The sequence below is a fragment of the Tubulanus polymorphus genome, chromosome 3, assembly GCF_964204645.1.
Source record: "Tubulanus polymorphus chromosome 3, tnTubPoly1.2, whole genome shotgun sequence".
Classification (NCBI taxonomy): domain Eukaryota; kingdom Metazoa; phylum Nemertea; class Palaeonemertea; order Tubulaniformes; family Tubulanidae; genus Tubulanus; species Tubulanus polymorphus.
The window spans coordinates 10385026-10409188 of record NC_134027.1 but is presented as its reverse complement, the minus strand read 5'-3'; the positions used below and the strand labels follow the sequence as shown (position 1 = coordinate 10409188).

The following is a 24163-nucleotide window of genomic DNA, read 5'->3' as shown; positions in this document are numbered from 1 at the left end:
GAAGTAATTGTTGAATCGATGACGAGACTATATTGTTACTACAACTATCTTCGATCAATAATGGCGACAGCGGTGTAAAAAGTGTTTGAACGTGGGCGAAAATCGCGTCAATAACAACCGTTCCGGGAGACAATAGACAGGCAGAGAGTGTCGATGATATGACAAACACCGTTAAGAATGTGAAATATTGGTAGATACGGTGTGACAAATTGAACCAGGCCGTAGATTTAGCTTAAAAGGAGTTAGAACGAGAGAAGTCGAACTCGAAAAAAGTGTTGCAACTCAAGCTCACTACTGAGGAGACGCACGACAAGTACACCCGTTGAAAATCAGGAAAACTGTGTAGTTTAGTTTCGCCATTGGCTTTTAACTATTAAAAACCTTTTACCTCGAGCAGAATGTATTACTGATGATTATATGCCTGATTCATTCAGAAGACTACCACGCAACATTTACCAGTTACATCAACAACAAGGAATAACCACAGCCGTTACATCAACGCCAGTGAACAGACTTAAGTTTTGATTGAGTCTTGTTGTCGTTGAGGAGTGTGTGCCTTCGATTGACTGCATGAACAGATATTTCATTTAAAGGCTATCGGATTAAAGCTTTCCAAAAACAATTGAATCGTTCACTAACTCCACATTCCGAGACTACTTATGGTTCGATGATAATTGGATATTTTTTCCAAAAAGGAGTTCAGTTCTAGATAAGACTGGAGGTCTTGTTGTAGCCTATAGGATAGGCCTAAGTGACTTGATTTGAAATATATGCAGTCACACCAAATTGATAAAGAGTCAATGAGACTGTTGGTGAAATAGTACCATAGACTATATATGTCACTTCTGTTTGGCCTAGGATATCACGATGGTTTGGAAAATGGAAAGAAAAGGAACAGTATCATCAGGTAAATATACTTTCCACTATCAAAAAAATGAAACTGAAAAAGGATCTTTTAAAATCACTCAACCAATAGGCAGGATAGTCTGAATACCAGACAATCTTGCAATCCCTAGAAAATCTAGACTACATTTAGTACTGTTACTAGCGGATTTAGAGTCACGGTTCCCAAGGAAGAGAGATGCGAAAAGAATCTCCGGAATTCGAACCTGTGAACCCTCGATTAAAGAGACCAGTGAATGACCAGCTTTGACTGACCCCTCCTTGAAGAAAAGATTCCATGGGCTTTGAAGTAGTTTGTTAGTAGGCCTACCAGTACCTAGCCATTGTTTCCAATCCAAATCAATAGCTCTGGTCATTTCATACCGACACATACCTAATGCACTTATTTTGTGAAACTAGGAACTTTCTACATTCTCCAGATCATTTTGGACAAATGAAATTAGGCCTATTTGAATCTTGTTGGACTTATTGATATATCATATCAATAGGCCTAATTACTATCCATTTCAAGAAATGATTGTATCATAGCTTTTCTTTGATAATTTCGCAGGCAATGGAAATAACAGTGCTATGAAACGTATGCATATAGTGAATCCGAACTTAGACAATTCCGGCATTCAGCACGCGAGTCGGTTAGGAATAACGTTAAAATCACAATGGCTGCCAAATAGTAAAATCGTGCATAGCTCGTTTCACGGCCGTACTGCGCCGTCGACGTTTCATTGGAAAAGTGCATTAAAACACGAAAAAAATCAAAATCAAAATAAGCGACAAGAATTCATAACGGACTTCATCATGCCAGTGAGTAGAGACTATTCTATGTATTAAAGAAGAGCCCACAATTGAAAGAAACGTACGAATCAACAGATAAATGGCTCATTTATAATTTGAGGTGAAATGTCAAGATAGCCTTAAAGTTTCTTTTGATTTTAGGTTTTCTTTGATATATGCATGAACAATAACATTTCTATGGAAATGAGATTTTCAGGGTTGACACGGGGAAGAATCATGTTACATGAAGAAAAAACTTGTATTCATTTTTTCAATGAAGTTAAGTTGCATATACAGTGTATACATTCTGTGCATACCAGTAGGACAAAAAACAGTAACACTGCCTATTGATACATTACATAAACTGCTTTGAACTCCTTTGATATGAAGTGGTTTCCTGGGCCATTGAAGTCATTTTAGTTGTACACAAGGTGATAACCAGTACGTTTTTTATCGTGCTGAGAACAAAATCTATAGAATCTTTTAGTATTCATGACCTCAAACAGGGATAAAGTGTTTTAAAGCATATTTAGTTTTACCTATTGATTGAAGCTATCATTGCTAGAATGAAAAAAAAACCTTAGCCTACTACCGGGTATGTGAAAATGATTTTCATTTACCGGTAGTAGGTTTAAGTTTGTTTATTTTGGCGAAGATCAAAGGCCTTGATGTTTGTCTTTTTACTTTTGTAGATTTCTGCTCAAGTTGATGACAGAAATTTTCAAACACCTCATTCTTCTTATTCGTTTTGGTAAGTTTTTCTTCCTAGTACATGTACCGACATAGCTGTATTCGGCATCCATTTCCACATGTTGGTTACCGGTACTTGAGTTTGGTTACAGTTAAGATTAGTTCATTCCCAGTGTTTTTAAGTCATAAGTAAAATATAATTCAAGAATTATGGAACTGGGTTCATAATTCTACTTTTACATATCAGACCAACAACACTCCATGCTAAATGCACTTTTTCCTCAAATTCCAGAAAAAAACTTCAGAAACTGCTGCCTAAATTTGTAATTTCCTCAACCCTAAGTCTGGAAGGCAATAAAAAACCTTCTACCCATGGCAGTGTATGTGTCAGATGAACCTAAGTTTGATATTACTTGTGTTCTAAAAGGAGCAATCCGCAAAATTTGTGTTAATTAGGCCTAATTGTATTTCTGAAAGAGTAGATTTAACATGTTTGAGGTTTTTTTTGCAGCTCAACCAGTCGCTTCAAACAAGTGCCATTGCCAAATGTCAGTCCACGAAACCCATCTGCCAAAACAATCACGCGACCAGTGTCCATATGTTCTGAAAGATACTTGGTGAGTTAGCGTATCAACCTATTCTAATAAACAAAACGATTTTTAGCCCACTTGGGACTTTAGTCCCAGCGGGCTATTGCGTTCACTTTTCGTCCGTCCGTCCGTCCGTAGCCGGAATCCAGTTATTTTGCAGATATGAGAATTCCCCGCGGATCCGCGGATTTCAGTATTGAAAAATATCAATTTTCCAAATAGTCCAAAAATGATGTAAAAGTATGGGGGGGGTGATGATCTCACTCAATTGGTCCGGCGCGATCGGTAATCAGGTGAACCGTAAAAGCGTTCAGTGCCTGTTTTACTTATCGTCACGGAAAAGTATCGCATTTCAATGCATATTCATTGCAACACAGCGATTTTGTATGTACATTTGTACTACGATGAGTGTGTATGTATTTTATCGATCGGTTGCAGACACGCACGCACAGCAACAGTAGTAACGTATATAGGTCTACTTACTGTTGCTGCGTGTGTGAGGCGAACGTCTTCGGATATCATACACTACTACTTGGTGATGATTTTTAGTGAGCATTCATCGGCGCATTTTTACTGCAATAATTCAGGGCTCGACCCGTAATGCATGAGATGCTGAATGTCATCAAATGAGGATGTACCACATTGGAACTAGCCATTACCTTCCAAAATATAATAGTCGTTCATGGGTTCGAGATCGCTCTGAGTGCTCGGAAAACGTATTTGATTTCTAAAATTTTCTTGGGGGAGGGCCCCCTAACCCCCTGAAATAGCTTCGCGCCTTCGGCGCTCGCTAGTGCTGACAGCTACGCCGTCAGCTGGTTCGCGTATGTCACTCAAGAAAAATAACCCGCGGATTTTACAGGTCGGCGTTCTCATCCCTGATTTTGGGAAGTTTTGAAGACGCTTCAAGGTAATGTCTTGATATTTGGGTTACGCATGTATCTACCCTAGACACATCTTTAGCCCAAAAACTGGCCCTATCAGATTCAAGATGGCCGACTGGCAGCCATTGTTGTTCGCCAAAATCAGCACTTTTTACACATTTTTGAACTTATTGAGGGAAATTTTGAAGACGCTTCGATCAATTACCTTGATCTTTCGGATATATGTGAATCCCCCCATGGCCCATCAGCATAACAAAAATTGGGATGATCGGACTCAAGATGGCCGTCCTGTGACCTTTTTAGTGCCCAAAAATGTTAATTTTGGCCCGAATTCTGAGTCCTGTAGCTTCCTACTGGTTTACCATTTCTTATTGCATTTTGTGATGGGTATTCTTTGGAAAGGGATGTTTTATACCTGAGACAGGTATTTTTCATCAGCCAATTATGACGCAATTGGCGGCCATCTTGGTGTCACCAGTACTCATTCGTAAGTGGGAAAAAGTTTTTCCACATTATATTGATACCTAAGCATATTTTGTTACCACAATCATTTAGAAAGTTGTTACATGTTCTATGATTGTGGTGAGTTTCAAGGTCATTGGATTTTGAATATGGCCACCAGGGGGCGTTGAATAATGCAATATCTTAGCATTTCTATATTATATTCGTACCTATGCATATTTTGTAACCACAATCAATTGGAAAGTTGTAGCTCATGACATCATCTATGATTGTTGCGAGTTTTAAGGACATTGGTTATTCTCTATGGTCACCAGGGGGCGTTGTATAGTGGAATAACTTAATATTTCCTTATTATATTGGTACCTAGGCATATTTTGTTACCATGATCAATTGCAAAGTTGTAGTTCATGACATGTTCTATGAATGTGGTAAGTTTCGAGGTCATTGGGTTTTGAATATTGTCACCAGGGGGCGTTAAATAGAAGAATAACTTAGTATTTCCATATTAAATTGGTAACGAGGCATATTTTGTTATCACAATCAATTACAAAATCGAAGCTGCTGACATGTTCTATGTTCTAAATTGTTGATTCAACTAGATTAAGCAAGTTTGATCACATAGGTAAATATATTATGGCGGGTAATACCTAATAACTGATGTATTAACTGTTATGAATATCGACGATTAAACGTTCTTCGGCACCCGGTGTGTTGGTCATGGATTACGAACCGCGTTTTCGTCATCCAGCAGTCGATGCATCGCTATGGAGACTTTGCAGGCGATGCAGATATTTCTAAAGCTTATCGACAATGGATTGTTGTCATAATAAACACGTCGCATTATTAGAAGCTCGAAGTGTGACTGTGAATTCTATAATCCTTGCATAAATCACACATTTTGTTCCGCGTGATATATGATAAACCTTTTGTTTTTATTCGGGTTAGATATCGTTTTTCGAAACATTTTCACGGGTAGTTCAGCCTTAATAAGGGATAATTAAATCTATAGCTTGAAAACTAATTTTTAATGACAGTCATGAATGAGTACCTAATTATTAGTCCCTTTTTCATCAGACATTGCAAATCATTTTTACTTCAGAAGAATATAACTGCAGGGCGCATTCTATATCCATGGAAAAATTGAAGAAATTTTGAACAAGTTCAACGATTTTTAGCTCATTTGAAGTATTTTCAGGCTAATAGACATGCTGATAGGGGGAGTTCAGATTAAAACATTCGGAAAAAAGACAAGTTATATAGTTCTCTATCACTTTTGTCTAATGTATTTAGTTTTCATCTTCATTTGCCTATTCCGCGTTTTCAAACAATTCTACCGTTCCCTAACTCCGTGAATCATTATGAAATCTAAAGGTCTCGTAGAATTTCAAGAATGACCGCTGAAAGTCGTGATTTCATTATGAAATCTAAAGGTCTCGTAGAATTTCAAGAATGACTACTGAAAGTCGTGATTTTTCACGTTCCATGCCGTTTAAAGTGCTAATTTCTGTCTATTTAATATAATCTCCCTAAATAATTATAGGCCTATATGACTTGTTATTATGTTCCGAACAGTTAACGCTACAGGAGATATCAAGCGATGGCCGTGTATACTTATATTATTATTTCGACCAGGTTAATCTTCTGGCATGCAATATTTTCTATCAAATTTACAACCTATTATGTGAAAACAGAATTAGAAACTCATAAACTTCGCAAGAAAATCGTATGGTTAATTTCTAAATATGGGGGTCATTACCACCAACCTGAACATTTTATTTTTAGTTATTCTTATTTCGGAATTCTCATTAGGAACAAAGATCTGTGTACTTATAGCACACGTCAGTGTGTTATTAGACAGCTGTCAGCAAGTCTAAAAATCAAAAGTCTATATGACATAGATATAATTTATATGCATGTACATGTATAGCAATAGGACATTATGGAGCGTTCTCAAAATGTATAAATCCATTTTTCCACAAAGAGAATCACCTAGTTTACATATTTGTGGCAGTCTAAAACATGATTTTCATTATGCAGTGAGGCAGAATGATATTAGGCAGAATAAAGAACTGAAAAATCCTGTTGAAGTATTATTAGTCTCTTTTTCACCAGATATTGAAAGTCCATTAACTTCAAGAGACAAAACATACAATTTTAAAAGAATCTGTGAATTTCTTAATCCAGCTACCGGTACTTAACCCTTTCAGCGCATCTACACTGTGTATAAATCAGTGATAGATTTTGCTAGTACGCCGCACTGCAGTGTATTGATGTAATTACTGCCATTTTTGCAGGTGCTGCCATTTTTCAAGAGTAATTAGTAATTATCTCTCTTGAAAAATGGCAGCACCTGTCAAACATAGTGAAATACTAGTAGCTATCGATACACCGCGCCGCGGTGTAGACGCACTATAGTGGTATTCCTGTTATTCAACCAGCTAGGGTGGAATTTTTTTAAATTTTCAAATTATCTCTAGCACTATAGGGTATTAATTAGTCAGCACTGAAAGGGTTAAGTGTGCTGTCTAATAAAATGCGAGTTCCTGCCGATTGATACTAATAGTCTTATTATATGAACTAAGAGCTAATTCCTAGATAAAAGATTTTGTTAGATAAAAGGTTTTCAGATTTTGACAACGTGACAGGACAATAAATCAAAGCCGAAATCTTGATATTTATATTTGCTCATACTTGTGAAGTAGTTAAAACCTGTTTAATATAAATACAGCGTATATAGATTTAAATCTTTTTAAAAGGTATGTTAGTTACGAACTTTGTTATTTGGTTTTTCGGTTTTAGCGCATCATGAGACCTAATCTGGCACTATTCGATTGTGCCATATGATTTCTTCAGATTTTTCCATTACGTTTAACTTTAAGTTATATCTTTGAGTAATCAGAGATAACTCCAAGGTTATATTGTAGAACTATAAGCACCCGGAACACGACTCCTTAGCCGCGTTCACACGACAACTAGTTAGACCGGTCTAAATGGGTCCGTACCTGGTCCGGTCCAAATTTAGACCGGACCAAATATTGTGCCCTTCAAAAAATCAAATAATTTGGGTCTGGAAAATGAAAAGTAATCCGTTCTGAAATGACTTATTCGGGTACCCCTGAAACTAAGTTATATTTAAGATCTGTCCATTTTTAATAAGAAAGCCAATTGATAAATTCATTCAGTTTGTCGCCTCTACGAAATCAGAGCGGCCAACTGTCCTGACTGTCAGTATTTGTTACTCTTTTATAACAAGGAATGCTGATTTGATTTGTTAGATTCACTCGAATGCAAAAATATGAAAGATGTTACTAAGGGTCTTACTGTTGATTACTGATTCATTGGAACATTTTTTTCAAAGAAATTTTACTGAAAAAATTCACTTTTTCGAGGTTGGCAGCCCTACCAAATGAATTTGGCAAGCGATCATTTGATGGGCAAATCATTCTTCATACCGAATTTGCCTAAAATGTATCAACCCTGATCATAAAAATTCAATCGCGGGGTAACTATGAAATTTTGTTACCTAGTCTCGCAAGCTGTATGTACAACACAAAATAAATTGAAGCATAAACTCTAATTAATGCCCTCCACTTTCGAATTGTCATTAATGCTGATTACAGTCTCATGCATGCATTTAATATAAAATGCATTACTGACCACACGTAATGAAGACTTCATTGTTTCGTTTCATTATGAACATCAGGCACCAACTGCTCAAGTTTCAATGTGTTCTATAAATTCGTGATCAAAGGGAATCGATATCTATTCAACTAGCTAGTACGTTCTAATGGACTATTGTTTCTCTCATATAGTTTGCATTTAAATGGAAGACCCATGTGCAGTTATTGGTCGAGAAATGATTCGACGAGTGAATACAGGATTTCCAGCAGCCCACCCAAGTCCTTCTTTATCCTCTAGGAAATAGTCTGGACATCTATGTCCTTCTTTTTGATTCTATATCCTTCCTTTTGTTTTTCCAAATATCATTTTTATGTGTTGTTTTTGGTCGCAATGTTGTTGTGAATTCGACAGTTTGTTTGGATGTAAAAACTTCTTGGTGAAGGCATTGCTCAAATGCTTCCTTATGGGTCCTCATTTTATTGGAAATTACTTCTTTCTCAGTCAAAAAGTCCTTCTTTTTGGGTCTAAAATTGCCGAAAAAGTCATTCTTAGTACTTCTCTTTATCCTGGCCTCACCAATAAAAACTCTGTGAATAGTATTTCATAGTATTCTCCCTTTTTATCTTAAAATAGGGGTTGATCTTGTTATTTTGTTTGGTTGGTAGATTTGGTCTGATTTTTTTTGATTCGGTTGACCCAGATAGTGCGATTGGCGGCCGAATTTACGGATTTCTTTGTTTAAATCGATGTACATACAGTGGAAACTCATAACAGCGAACTTCACCAGAAGATATGTTATATAACCGATGGTTCGTTGTATCTAGTATGAAATTAGTTAAATCGTCTTAATTGGGACAAAATTCTATATTTGTTTATATCCGATGAATCGTTGTGCCCGACTCCATTATAACGAGGTTCCACTATAATTGGAAATTTCAGTGGGAAAGCATTCTCCTTTTAATATTCGTTGAAATCAAGTAGAATTAGCGGTCCTCAATGACATGATCATAACAAATTTCCCCTAGATCATATAAATGTAAAACATGAGTATGTTGATGTAATTTGGAAACCGGTTGAATAGTTTGTCCCGAGATTTTGAACGAGTTTTGTCCTCATCGCTCTTTCCAGGCAAGCACCGGTAGCGTTCCTTTGAGAACGGCGTCATCGCTGAAGTCGGCCGAAAGTCGACGGTCGACCAGCAGTCGAGGCGCGACGCCGAGCGAGCAGTCGATTCGATGGATTACGGAACAACAAGCGAGAGAGAAGAGTCGCATTTTGAAACGGACTACTGAGGTTACTGTTCAGTTCTTTGAAAATCAAAAATAAACCTTAACTCTCGTGGCGTTACCAATCATCGCGTTCTTTAGTGATTTCCCATTAATGTTTCAAAATGATTTGATAGCAAATAGATTCAGACAAAATCTAAGAACGTGGTAATTTACCAAATTCACTGCTCGCAAAAAACCTTCTTTTCACCAACAAATACGTCATATTTTCAAGGGAAAGGGAATTATTGATTCCAGACTTTCAATGATTTTGATGGGAAGGAGACCATACAGTTTTTATGAAGGAATTGATTTCCATTGAACAACAATCAAGGTTCTAAAGGCCGTTTTGTCTAAATATCAGGATCATAATTGTATTGCAGATCAAAAACTACAGAATCGACCAGGTCTACCATATGAACGGAGCTGCTTGCAATCTACATCCAAAATACATGGTCGAGGAAGATGATTTGAATCAACTTCGGGAAACGGCAAAATCGAGAAAACAAATCAAATCCAGGTGAGTTCCACCGTCTCGGGTTTCATAGCAGTCCTTGATGGTCCTCAGAAAATTTGAAATGGGTATGGATTAATTCAAGGCCTTGAGTATCATGGATTGGGTCCTTAAATTCTTAAATCGTTGTCGTGGTCCTTGAATGGCATCAGTCATAAGTAATCATCTGCATATCTTAAGATTCAAGTTCACTGTTACAGCTCTTGAAATTTACCGATTTTAAGAATGCCTGGAAAATGAAGATAATGATTATATAATTATATGTCCTGAAATCGGAGTTGAGAAAGTCCTTCAAAGTCATTCAATGAGATTGGTCAGGGATACTATGAACCCTGCACTGTAAACCAGTGAGCACTGGACAGTCAGTCGTTTAGATGTTTGCATTTAAACCTTCATAATTAAAAAGTCCAAATAGAAACATGCGTTAGCTCAAATCATGGGCCAACATTTCAAATTGGACGCTTTTTGTGTGTACAGTCTAATCCGGTTCCTATTAATTTTGTAGTCGGTCGGCGAAACAATCATTTGTTAATAAGACGATAGAGACTTCAGTTGATAAAAAAGCGGAGGTAAAATCCTTTTGATCGTTCCCTTTTATTTTCATTCAACGCAAAAGCAATTTGTTACGCTTTAATTGTGGTGTCGGTGAAGCTTATTTGTCTCGCAATATTTTCTCATAACACTTGAATTTATTGGCAAGGCGCTTCTTATTCATGGATTTGAATATGTATTTTGATATTAATTTTTTCATTTTTAACCCTTCACTCAGTACCTACCGGTTAATTATTTTATATATTAATCAAGGGGTTTTTGTGTATAAACTTTTGAAAAACTGATTAACATAAAAAATCTACTCTGAAGATTGAACTTAATATTAACTCATTTTGATTATTCCACCATTAACAGATTTATGGGTAAGCTATTTTTTTGTATTGATTTTGTGTACTGAGCGCACTTGACTGATCGATTAAGAAAATACACATAAATCAAATTTCATAGCATTTAGCGAGAGCACATTTTTATTTATGCAGTTTTCTATCTTTCACCTAAAGAACATTGGAATAAAATGATTATATGATTAATTTGCACGACTTCTTTTGGACTCAATTACACATTTCAATCAATACGAGAGCTTCAAACAAAGCACACCTCGAGAAGCAAGGCTGAAATTATACTAATGCTTTATTTACAGGATGAAGAACAGCCGACATCAGATGATCATTTACCACCAGTGAATAGCGCAACTGCGGAAGAAGGTAGAAAAATTTCTTAAATAATACTGAAGAGTTCTGGATTTGGTCATTCAGACAAAGATTATATCGAATCATATGAGAATTGCCTTTGGATTTAAGCGAAAGTCAATCAATCCAGCAGAGTCGTTATGAGTTTCAAAACTTAACTCAGTTCTTGACGAAATTAGTTTACTCTTGATTATAATCTTAACTCATCTCTATGACTGGATCCTGTTGGGGCGGATCCAGAGGCCAATTTTGAAGGACTTGTCACATCCCAAAAGGGCACTAATGTCCAAAAAGGCAATGTTATGTGTATTCCTGCATTGAAATGCACCAATTATCTTTGTTGAAAAAAGGGCATTCAAAATATTTAATGGACTTGTACAAGTCCCCCTGGATCCGCCCCTGTCGTGGTTGATGGTTTTTCTTTGGCCCCTCTCGCAGCAGTTCAGAAATAGAGACCTCAAACCCCCTTTTCCTTTTGAAGATAATGCAGAGAACACCAATGTTGACGATGTCGGCAGTGTGCATTCTGAAGGAAAAGTCAGCAGTCATAGCGGAATTGGTGCCGAGGAATTGTTGCCCGTTATTCAGAATGAGGAAGGAGTCGCTGAGCATGCGGAAAATGCGGATGCAGCTGATGGAAGCCAATAAAGTTGAATCCAGCAACGGATAGCTGATTCTGAAAACTGTTCTCTCCTATCTATGTCAATCGAAAAGGCAATACTGAATATTAATTTACATAGAAGAGGCCCTGCTTCATTGGATAATTTGTGGATCATGAAATCGTGTCATTGTTACCATGTAGACATAAGATTGTTTAAATATTTCAGAATATCCAAGAAAACAATATTGATTATGTAATTCGAAAGTGCTTTTTGTGATATTTGAAAATCTAAGTTTGTGCAAACAAAACAGGTTTCTGTAAGCCGTTCGGCCAACATTTGAAGAACGTTTTGTCTTATTTGTGTTCATTGATTTAAAATTGATGAGCAGACATTTTGTTTTGACATCAAACAGCTTTCATACACATGCCTTATGTCAAAATGATTTAAGACACACATACGTAATGTTCGGTCAACATAATGTAGTACTATTGTTTTCTCCCCGTATACTGAATGAGACTACCAGTTTATATTTCAGTCATCCGCTTATTACATAAGCATAAAGAGGGTTCCAGAATTAATGATAAACGTGAGGAGATTAAGAAAACCATGACTTTTCATAGACGATTGATAAATTACCTTGCCCTGTATATAGATAGAGTTAACATATAACCAAAAATATGTATGAATACATTCTTTATGTATTTTTGATATAACGTGTAACTTGTATTTTGTAGCTAAATATTAAAGACATTTTCATACAAAATGAATTAGGTTTAGTATATATTTGTATTATATACATATGAACCATGATCGGCATAGTTGTTTTGCCTTGATTATTCACCTAATCGATCAAAAGCGTTAACCCCCAACATTCAAACCAATTATCTCCGTCCATAATAATCTCTTAACTGAATACTTATAAAGCAATTTTGATCATGTTATGACCGTATATAGCTGAGCAAAGACTACGTTAATGCCCCACCGACTGCTTTAGCCAGATTGGTTCACTTATCAAGCATGTCATCTTTGACTTTTCCAGACAGCGAAAGGAACTGGGTCCAGATTACAGTTGACCCTCATTTATACCGTTCAGTTAATCCATTTATTACGATGAATTCTACATGTCCCAGCTGAGATATCTATATTACATGTAATACACATTTGGAAAATAAAAAGCCAATTCAATATGACAATTTCACTGTTGCCCTCAAGTTTTGTATGAACTAGGTTTGACTGTATTAGGAAATGTGAACCAACTGATGCAGGTTCACTGGTATTCGCGGGTATCATTCTGCATCCTGAACCCTCCTCTAGTCTGACATGTCTGACAATCGCCTTTCTTCTGATCACCACTGGCAAGGCTGACATTTTTGCAGTTGATAATTAACTTAACAAAATGGACAACCAAACCCTGAAATAGGGACTGGTTATCTTCGTAGAGAAATGTCAACTTTTATCCCTACCAAGATGAGTACACACGTTTACTTAATGAAAGATATTGAAGATATTTTATCACCAGACTTAAAAAAAAATGACGACCGCCAAATATCCCAACTAATGTCTCCAGCATTCAGACTGATACCAATAATGTAGTCAAAACTCCTATTATAGCGAACTACCATTTGTTCTTTATTTGAAATTGATCATTCTGTACATTTACATTTACCGATGAATATTACTTATCAAAATGTAAGCACTTCTACAATCAAGGTTATGTAATGAATACCAAAGCAGAAATACAACATTTTTTAGTGCCATTCATTCATTATGAATATGGTAAAAATAAGTCGTCTACCATTTTAATGATAGAACTATGTTTATGGAATTATGCTCGTATATCTAGTAAAATGTACATCTTATCATGATAAAAATGCTTGCTAGACCTGTGTTATCTTCGAAACCCACTGTTCCGAACATTTCTGTCATATGTAAGAAGAATTTATATTTATTTATAATAAAACATTATATGTCGCAAATCATTCCAGCGCTGTCCTGAATTTCATATTCGTACAAAAATTAGTCGTTAATAGGTTTCGTATTGTTCTCGTTCTTTGTAGGTATCCCTAGAGATTTACTAAATGTGTCAAAATATAAAAATTCTCAGTATCCCAGTATGAAATCATTATTGAGGGAATTGACTAGTCTGACGCATGATTCATCTCGATATCTGAAATCAGTTTCACTCGCCACCCCTGAAGATAATTACAGTTGGATGCACACAGGTCAGACAACTCTCACAGAATTACTTTCGCAGTTCATAAACACAGGCATGCGGTTTCTGGTATTACTTAAAACTGAATTTCACATCACCATTGTCTGGTTTAAATTCGACATCGATGTTTAAAGCAGCTCCGACTTGTACGTTGAACGGTTGTTTCAGTAAATGGACCCCTTGTTGCGTTTCGATGTCCCATGTGGGTTTATTGCCAACATTCAGCGGTTTAAGCGTTCCTCGCGATACGTGTTCATCGTCGTCTAACTCGTACTCCATCCAAAATGCAACACCATTGCACCGTCCTTTCCTGAAATGATAAAAAATACTGTATATTGAATTGACTGGGCCGCAAAGAATGAAGAAATTAAACGGACTGAAGAGTTAACTTTTCATGAGTGGGCAAGATATAGCTACGTATGAATCTTACCTTTCGAATTCTAACTTTTTTGTGCATTTTTCTGTAAACGTATGATAGACGTTTTTCTTGAAGTCGAATGATATGACGTCAGAGACGGCGGTCAAAGCGATGCTAGGATATTCCCACAGTGGTTGAGGCTCGACTAAAGCATCTACGAGGTCGGACGCTTTCTGTAAGTGCAAATGATCAGGTCAGAAGTGGTGCAGACATTCTGGAACTTATCACACAATAAAGACGATACAAATTCATGGAGCTATCAATATGCTGTCTGTACACCCCGACAATATTATTGACTGTCACCATCCTTATCAATAAAACTGTTTGGCAACACATGTCAGGTCTGCTGTTTGAACCCGAAGCATTTCTATTCGTTTCCTGACCCCAAAATGTACACAAGAACTGTATCCCTATGTTTCTCGATTCTAGTTGTTATATAGGAAATGGGGATCAATCATTTTCTAAAGGCATTGAATAGAATTCAACCAGGGTTTTCATTATACTACAACCTTCATGATTCTACGACTTATAGCAAGACGATTTAGGAGGTGAGTCTGACCTTGGAGTAAAAGTAAACATTCAATTGATCCTAGATTCGACCGTTCCCAAGACAGTGATTTCGCTAGTAACAATAAACCTACCGCAATTGTCTTATCAAATGTGTCTAGATTGAAGCCTTCACAGATTCCAACCGGGGCCCGTATTTTGCCGAGGTCATCGAAGTCGAGGGCAACGCATTTCATCGTCGCTGATTTTGGAATGATATGAACGTCTGGACTAGAATGCTCTAATATGGTACTGGCTCCGTACCAGAAGTGAAGATTGTGCCACGGTAGAAGACTGGAGTAGAAAAATGGCTCACCAACGATGACATCAATCTGAAATGAAAAAAAAATAACCTGATTGCAATCATTTGCCCTGCATGAGATAAATTATAAAGTAGACCCTACCTTACCTAACACTGGTTGACTGGGAAACCACTCAAGGCAACTCAGTATTCAGTCAACTCAGTGAAATAATAACCTAATTACCGGTCTGGTCCCAATGCCGCTCAGTATGGCAGAGTCTACTGTATACATTACATATACATGTACAATCAAAGTCTACTATAATGCCACCCATCCTCTTTAATGCCATTGCTCGCTTAATGCCAGCATTTTTTGGATAAAAAACCGGCCAGTAAAAATCTACCCAGGTCTAACTCAAATTCAATGAAAATATCATTTTGTGTAACGCAAATTTTGTTATAATGGTCCCAACAGTGGCATTATAATTTACAATGCCACTGTTGGCACCAATTGATTTTATTATAAAGGGCTTTTTACTGTGCATGTACATGCATGGGCAAATATCATTAAAGCAGTACAGTACAAGAGTACACTTTACACTTCTAAAAAATCTACCCTACCTTCAAATTTTGATTTTCGATGTGTTCATTCATGAGTTCTAGTGAATCGAATATCGTTACGAAATTCCCTAGATTGTTCGTATTCGCGTACGACTGTAGCACCTTTTTCGACAACAAATTCGATTCGACGGTTAGCACCTGAAAAATAATGCAATACGATGTCAGTAACAAGCAGACGGCTACTTAAACGAGCGCTACGCTCAAGGTATGTGTTAACCAGCATTTCAAACTTGATATCAAAAGAATTTCATCAAAAACATGATTAGACATACCTTTTTACAACCAAGTTTAGCAGCTATTAGAGGTAGATATGAGCCATCACTGAGAGACACGCAAACACTTTCACTAGTTATGACCTATTTATCAAATTTGAAAAAAACTACAGTCATTTCTCAGAGAAAGTTCACAAGATTGACAAGAATCTACCCAATGTCAAATCAAGAAAGTTTGCAAGCAGGTTTTTTATCCTGATTTGAAGCCAATCTGTTCATTAAATGTACAACCTACATGATGACTTTCTGATGATTATCATAAGACCATATGATAGAGGATGCATCTTACGTAGCTGGTGACAAGTCTAGTTGGTTGACAAAGAATCATTAGACTCCACCTATAGCGGTAGAGTCGAGCCATAATGTCACCAGCCTAGACAAATACCAGTATAGATTTTCGGGTGTTTTACATTCACAAACAGTAGGGACAGAAAAATATTTTCATTGTTTTAGGACTCTGAACGGATTACAGAATAGACCGGTACCACTATAGGCGAAGTCTACTGCACAAGTATATGTGACAGGGTGTATAACAGTGTTCCTACTAGCTCATCTAGCGGGAATATTCCCTTTGGCTCAGCGGTAGAGCGTCTGCCTTGGACGCCAGGCATCGAGAGTTCGAATCTCGGGAAGGACAGACATTTCTTCCTGTTACATATAAACCTGCCCAGTGTGGAAAGTAAGACCTACTTTTTCAAGAGCTTTGATGTATTTGTCGTATGTAGTTTGATTATTCAAGGATTGGATTCGTGAACGACTAAATGCAATGTGTGCACGACACCTGCACACTGGTCTTTCTGGAGCACTGTTCTCACCACTGAAATGACATACAGAACCATAGGCCATTGAAATCGAAGCGCGGAAAACCAAGCGAGCCTGGCTTGCCATAGTAGTATCCCTAAGGCAAAACCCTTCACGAACTAAAGCGAAGTATCATAGTTATCACTATACCTTTCTTGTTTGGACACATCAAACCATAAACTGTACTCATCATGACATCCATGAATGCGAATCTGTTCACCTTTATCGACACCGACAATCTTTCGTGGATAGTAACAGGCTTGCATCCAATGGTCTCGCCACTGAAATTATATCGATAAATTTATACAACTTCACTCTTGACATCAAAAGACTTGCCCTGAGCTTAAAAGATGACTGCAAGAGAAATGCAATGCCTTGCGATGTCATTCTCCGAACTTTTTCGAGGAGGATAACCGCAGGCTCCCCGAGCCTATCACAGATCCTTCATAACTAATGATGATGATGAATGCTGTATTCAAATTTTTTTTAAATCCTTCAGTCTTTACTTGAGACTAGATCGAATACTTTGACTAAAAGCTTGTATTGCAATCTTTTCTGTATTACAGATAAGGAGATGAAGGGGTTTAACGAATCCCGAAATTAATTCATTACGAATGGAATGTGAAATCATTACCAACCGGCATTTTCTCTGGTTCTGGGTGAGCCCATCGAGGAGCGCAACTGAGTAAAACATCACCACATTGGTCCATATCGAGATCCCACCACATGAAAATTCCGTGACACAGGCCGGAATTTTCAGCGAGAACAGTTTTCACCGAACACCGGTCTTCCTGCAGCAGTGGCTTACCAGTGAAATCAAAACTAAACATAAAACGATAAAAGGCATTTCATCCGTGTTACAATAAATTATCAAAACTCCGATTGCATTCCCGTGAGATAGGTTTCTGGACTTGAAATTGAGATTTTCAACTATAATCACATATGGGCTACTAAGGGTTAGGATATTTACTTTTACTGTTCTACACATTTGACTTTATGTACAGTCAACCCCCGATATACCACCCACATTAGTGATTCAGGATTTTGCAGTATAGAGAGTATGCTGGTATATCATGGATTATTCTGACAACAGTGGAACCTCATTAATATGAATCTTGTTGGCAAAAGTTAAATTATTGTATTCAACGGATTTCGTATTATCCAAATCTGGATTTATATAAATATCTTTAGCTGAGGCATCATCGTAATGATTGGGTTTCACAGAATCGTATCAACTGAAGTTGCAAGGACAAAATACAGGTCTTTTGCCCTAGACAGGAAAATCTGTGGCTGACTACTTTTTGATACGTACTCGAATATTTTTTCTGGTTTAGTGATCGGTGTGAATTGATCAGTGCGAAGCTGGTCAAGTTGAATATCGTGAACCGACGCAACTCCGAGACATTGTCGAACTTCGGCGGGAATTTCGATCGACGCCGAATCATTGACTTTTATCCGTTTCAAATTATGCCAACGTTCCACTAATTGCGAGTCGACAACTTGCATGTACATTCGACCTCTAGACGGTACAACGATGCAATCATCCTGTAGTGTAATAAATAATCTTTAGGTATGAAGATGTATGTCTAAAACGTATATCCATATGATGATTTAAAAAAAAGTTATGTACAGGGTAGATTGGCGGTCAGCTGGGTAAACTCATAAGCTCAGCAGAAATGAGAAACATAGCCTTATGTCCTAATAATAGGCAAAGATGATTCAGCTACAATGCCAGGATTATTAAAAGATCTACTTCTAGACCTTCCCAAAAATTAACTTACATCGAGTAGGTATTTGTGAGCATGGTTGAACGTAGATATACCACCTTCACCAATCAGTTCGGTATCGAATACTTCTGTTACCAAAATATTGGCACGTTGCGTCATATCACCACCTGGAAAAGCAGGTATAAATTAATAAGTAGGGCTCCTGAAAAGAATGTTTTGGCTATCATAGAGTCATTATACATGTACATATACTGATATTGGAATAGGCACATAAAAATTTGTTTAATCCTGCAACCCACTGAGTATTATTGACAGTTTCAAAGGTATTTTTTTATCCTTTTAATCGGCATAGGGCTATATAAAAATTAATTATATCAGTTTTTGATAAATCTAATGGTTAAAATGCCTGACATTATACCTAGGCATTCTTTATTATCTGTCTTTCTATGCCATTAGGTATTTAACTTAGTGGGGATATTCTCAATACATTAACTTGATCACTTGCCATCACTCGTTGTGATGTCGCTTTAGTGTGAAAGGATATTGCAATTTATTCCTTTCCTTTTTCGGTATCCTTATATAAATACTATTATCATAATTATTTTATTCATTTTTTTTTTCTTAATTATTCGTTTGTTTTTTTTCAGCTCAAACTTATCAAACTTATCAAATTTCTTTGAATAGGGCCCATGTGTTTAGGCAATGAGAATTTTTTCAATAGATTTAAAGATGATGATTACAATCTAAACAATATTCTAGATGATGAAGGATCTGTAATCTATAATTTTAGGTGTCCATATATTGAACCGGATAATTTCTCTGATTTAATTAACAGTGAAAAAAGTTCTACGTTTAACGTTCTACAGTGTAACATACATAGTCTCCCAAGTAAAATTGATAATTTGAAAATGTTAATTGAAAACTTTAGGCATCAAAATATTGAACTACATGTAATTATGCTCTGTGAAACATTCCTTACTGATCATAATGCTCAAACTTATATTTTACCAGGATACTCATTATTTGAGGTACACCGTAAAAACTTATCTAGAGGGGAAGTTGCACTTTTTGTGAAAAATAGTTTATCATTCAGAACGCGGACCGACCTAAACTTTTATGAGGAAGGCAAATATGAATCTTGTTTCATTGAGATCAGGAAGGGCAAATCCTTTCAAAACAATTTGATTATTGGTGAAGTCTATAGAGTACCTGGCACCCCTGTGAATGACTTTATTTCAAGCTATGATAACTTACTTAAAACAATCAAAAAGGAAAAAAGTGACATTATTCTTGGAATGGATCAAAATATAGATTATATTAAGATTAATTCTCATAATAATACATCCAAATTTTTTAGACTGTAACCTAAATAGCAATTTGTTTCCTTCCATCTTGAGACCAACTAGAATTACTCACTCAAGTGCTACCTTGATTGATAATATCTATTTATAACCAAATCTCTGTTCACGGGCCACTAGTGCAATTTTGACCACTCATATTTCAGATCACTCACCTTGTATAGTATCAATAAGAGGAATTACCAAGTATCGAGAAAGCACTGAAACCACCAAGCGTAACCTATCTTAAAATAACTTTGCCCTTATCAATAGAAAATCACTAACAACTGACTGGACTGGCCTCGCTCACATGAATGCCAATGAAAGTTATTCTTATTTTATCAATAAACTCAGTAATATAGTGGTGTAGCGCCTGTAATGAAAGTTAAAGCTAGAAATCACATTAGAGAAGAATGGATGACGCCATCCATTTTAAAATCGTCACGGAAATGTGATAAACTATATAAGAATTGTATTCACCTAAATAAAAATGACCAGAAATATAAGGAATATGTCCTATATAGAAACAATCTGAACTATATCAAAAGACGACAAAAACTTGATTACTATTCAAACAAATTAACCATGTTTAAAAATAATTCTAAAAAGCTCTGGCAATTTATGAAAACAGCCATTGGGAAAAACCGAGATAAAACTTCAGTGACAACTAATAGCTTTATAATTAACGGCAAAGTGACATCTTATCCAATGATGATCTCAAATGGCTTCAATGATTATTTCTGTACTATTGGAGAAAGATTTGCAAATGAGATTCCGAAATCGAACAGAGACTTTACTAGTTATTTACCAAACCAAAACCCTAACTCAATGTTTCTTAGCCCTACAAATGAACAGGAAATTGATTTACTAATAAAATCTCTGCCCAACAAATTCAGTTCTGGTCACGATAATATTAATAATTTAATAGTTAAAAAAGTAAAGCAAAATATTCTCAAACCATTAACCCTAATAATGAATAAATCTCTCGAGGAAGGAATTTTCCCTGATGATATGAAAATAGCGAAGGTTATCCCTATATTCAAAAACAACGACAAAGATCTTTTTTCTAATTACAGACCAATTTCGCTGATGCCAGTTTTCTCCAAAATCCTCGAGAAACTCGTACATTCTAGGCTTTATTCTTTTTTAGTCAAGAATAATATAATCTATACGAGCCAGTATGGGTTTAGACCAAATCACTCAACGGGCCACGCTATAAATGAATTTCTAGGCGCCATACTAAATAACATTGAAAATAAAAAAACATCTCTCGCATTCTTTTTAGATTTGTCAAAAGCTTTTGATTCCCTTGATGTTAGTCACCTACTCTTTAAGCTTTCCCATTATGGAATCAGGGGTCACTGCTATAAATGGTTTGAAAGTTATCTTACAAACAGAAAAATGTATGTTAATTATAAGCTGAATACAGATTCTCAATTAAAACCTATCAAATTTGGTGTCCCCCAGGGCTCGGTACTCGGTCCTTTGCTTTTTTTTATATATATTAATGACCTTAATCATGACCTAAAAAGTTCCAAAACAATTCTTTTCGCAGATGATGCTAATATTCTTTTTGAAATTGATAAAATTGATTCAATCCAAAAAGTCATTGACGAAGATATCAAGATTTTAATTGACTGGTTCCGCGCAAATTTATTAACGCTAAACATACCAAAAACTCATGCAATCCTTTTCTCGAATAAAAAACTTGAAGACATCCACTTAAGATTTGGTCCAGTGACTATAACACCCACTAAATCATGCAAATTCCTAGGATTAACAATTGAAGACCAACTCAACTGGGATTCACACTTGAAACAGCTTGTCTCTAAAATTAACAAAAACATATTTCTTCTCCGTAGTGTAAAAAATTTTCTCCTACCATGGGCTAAACGTCTACTCTATCATAGCTATGTACATTCCCACCTTACCTATGCATTAGTAGCCTGGGGCCCAATGCTATCTAAATCCCAAGTAAACACTTTATTCAAACTACAGAAAAAAGCCATCAGATACATTGATAATTCATCATTTAACGCCCATACTAGTCCTCTTTTCAAAAAGTATAAAATCCTCAAATTTGAAGACCTTGTCGAATTAGAACTGATTAAATTTGGCTATCAATACGTAAATAAAATCCTTCCACATCCAATTCTCAAGCTATTCAATCCAAATTCTTTACACCATACATACAATACCAGAAGAAAAAACCTACCCAGAATCCAATATCATCGTACTGAAATTTTCAACAAATCGCTTTTTGCTCAAGTCCCCATCATCTGGCAAAACCTACCAATCAAGTTGAGAAATGCTAAAAGCCTATCATCTCTTGTATCTGATTTCAAGAATCTGAAGCTGAATAGTTATTAATGAGCTAATCCATAAATATTGTACTGTGATTCTCCTTGTCTATTACTAATATAATAGTACATTTACTATTATTATTACTTATTATTATTGTTACCATTGCCTTTATTGCTATTAATCTTTATCCGGTTGCCTTAATAATTATAAGTACAGCCCTAGGCTTGCACTGTGTCCCTCATCTTATGTCTGTAAAAACTATGTTTAACTCCTATATTGTATCTTGCATGACATAATGATGAAAAATAAATATATATATTAGATACAACCAGAATTCAAGCCCTGAAGCTTAGTGGCTTAAGCCTTATAACAGTTTTGCCACCGAGCCTTGTGGTGTAATTAATAGCTTCACAAATAGTCACAGATTGTCAACGAATCTCAATGAGGACAGTGAGTTTTTCAGCTGTGCATTTGATGAAATCCCTAACAAAGAATTATAGCAATAGAAATTTTTGACTTACCGATTCCTACTTCAATATCCGTCGAACGTTTCGGAATAAGTAGAATTTTTCCGCCGAATCCATTTTCCTCAATTACTTTTCTGGCGCAGTCGGCCATCGGCGTGAAAGCCTCGCAAGCTGTCACGCTATCCGCGCCACTACGTACCGCCATCATTGACAGAAGACCAGTGCCAGTACCGATATCCAAGACATTTGCCGGTTTACCGCGCCTGTGCATCTCTTCGATGGCCTTCCTCAGCGCGATATCGTATTTCTTGTTCTGCAGAAAATTTATAGTGTAAAAGTCATCATACCAAACTGGAATCCTTTCCACAGGTCCGGTCCAATTTCATGAAACAAAATTATGACTAGTATATTGAAATATATGAATAAATAGAAATGAACTCACTCTTTCTGTATCATGTAACATATCTGCATACGCTGACCTGAAACATAAACGCGTGGATTAGCAGTTGGAATCTCATTTATGACATGCGGATTTGCGCTCACTCACCCCTCCCTATTCCCAAGTGTTTCTATAAAATACCTGATCATTCAAATATTAGCATTGATGGTTAGAGCCCCCTGTCCGGGGTCAAAGCTGGATAGAGCTTATATCAAAATCAGTAGATATCACCTTATTATATGATGACTTATTACATAATCCCCATTTGAAATTCCGGCCACACTGCACACTCTCGCCATAGTAATCGTGAATAGTACTTGATGTTGCCGAGTGAAAATTCCCCCCGAAAAAATATTTCAGTTTGCCAATAATATACAACTACCAACCACACCTTTATTCGCAAGACTTCAGAAAGAAAGAAAACTGGGGCACAGTAATCAGAAGTGCTTGTTTCAACATTTCTGTGGCCCCATATGCCGATGTGTTAGGCTACAGTAATAACATATAACCAAGTCATTCCAGTGTCGCCATCTTTTGAATCTAACTGTAACTGGTATTTCAGAATTACTGGCGCATCATGTGCTGTAATCATAGAATGTCCACATCCAAACAAGAGTAAGATAGGCCGAACTCAACTGCAATCAGTGATATCTTATTGATCTTTCATAAACCCCGGCGGTCCATTGGTACAACAACTTTGGGACGTCGTAAGACATACAAGGCACTGACTGGGTACTGAGATAGTGGGATAATCAAATCTATTATTTTCCAAATTAGAAATTATGACTAATTATTTGCATGACTAATAAAAAACCAGATGCCCCGGTAGGTGCTGTCACCTACATTACAGTATTTTTGTCGTTTTTACCTTGCTATCTCCTGATTGTAGTCGAAATTCTCATCTTCGACCACCCAGTCTTGTTGCCCTGTGACTGGGTTACAGGTCGATCGAAATACGTAGCTCATATCGTTGGACATTTCCTTTCTGATTTCTTTAAATGCGCCGAAAAGTCGATTTACATGTCTAACACCGGGCGCGGCCATATTGCTCCACATCCAGGAACTGTGAAGACGAGTCTACGAAATGTGGGTAAGAGATTTTATTTAGCTTAGTAGCTTTAGAGGAATACTTTTTCAGATAGAATACAAGTAAAATAAGTAATTAATATTTCTGAATATGTATTGTGCTTTATAAGGTATATCGACAAAAATCCATGAAGAAATTTTAACGCCGT

General features: G+C 36.5%; 2 protein-coding genes across 2 annotated transcripts; one reads left to right on the top strand and one right to left on the bottom strand.

Moving 5' to 3' along the window:
• The first annotated feature begins 34 nt into the window (after window positions 1-34).
• LOC141901046 (uncharacterized) lies at window positions 35-12201 on the top strand. Its single transcript, XM_074788121.1, has 9 exons — window positions 35-907; window positions 1454-1704; window positions 2367-2425; window positions 2876-2981; window positions 9050-9214; window positions 9570-9706; window positions 10206-10269; window positions 10893-10956; window positions 11423-12201. The coding sequence occupies exons 1-9, from the start codon at window positions 868-870 to the stop codon at window positions 11587-11589; spliced, it is 1053 nt and encodes a 350-aa protein (XP_074644222.1). The 5' UTR covers window positions 35-867; the 3' UTR covers window positions 11590-12201.
• A 1343-nt stretch (window positions 12202-13544) lies between these two features.
• Window positions 13545-23971, bottom strand: LOC141901045 (protein arginine N-methyltransferase 7-like). Its single transcript, XM_074788120.1, has 13 exons — window positions 23797-23971; window positions 22932-22968; window positions 22544-22802; window positions 18436-18548; window positions 17967-18199; window positions 17293-17476; window positions 16805-16935; window positions 16544-16670; window positions 15854-15937; window positions 15582-15719; window positions 14815-15051; window positions 14186-14346; window positions 13545-14065 (listed from the first exon to the last, which is right to left on the bottom strand). The coding sequence occupies exons 1-13, from the start codon at window positions 23904-23906 to the stop codon at window positions 13828-13830; spliced, it is 2052 nt and encodes a 683-aa protein (XP_074644221.1). The 5' UTR covers window positions 23907-23971; the 3' UTR covers window positions 13545-13827.
• Between the last annotated feature and the right edge of the window lie 192 nt (window positions 23972-24163).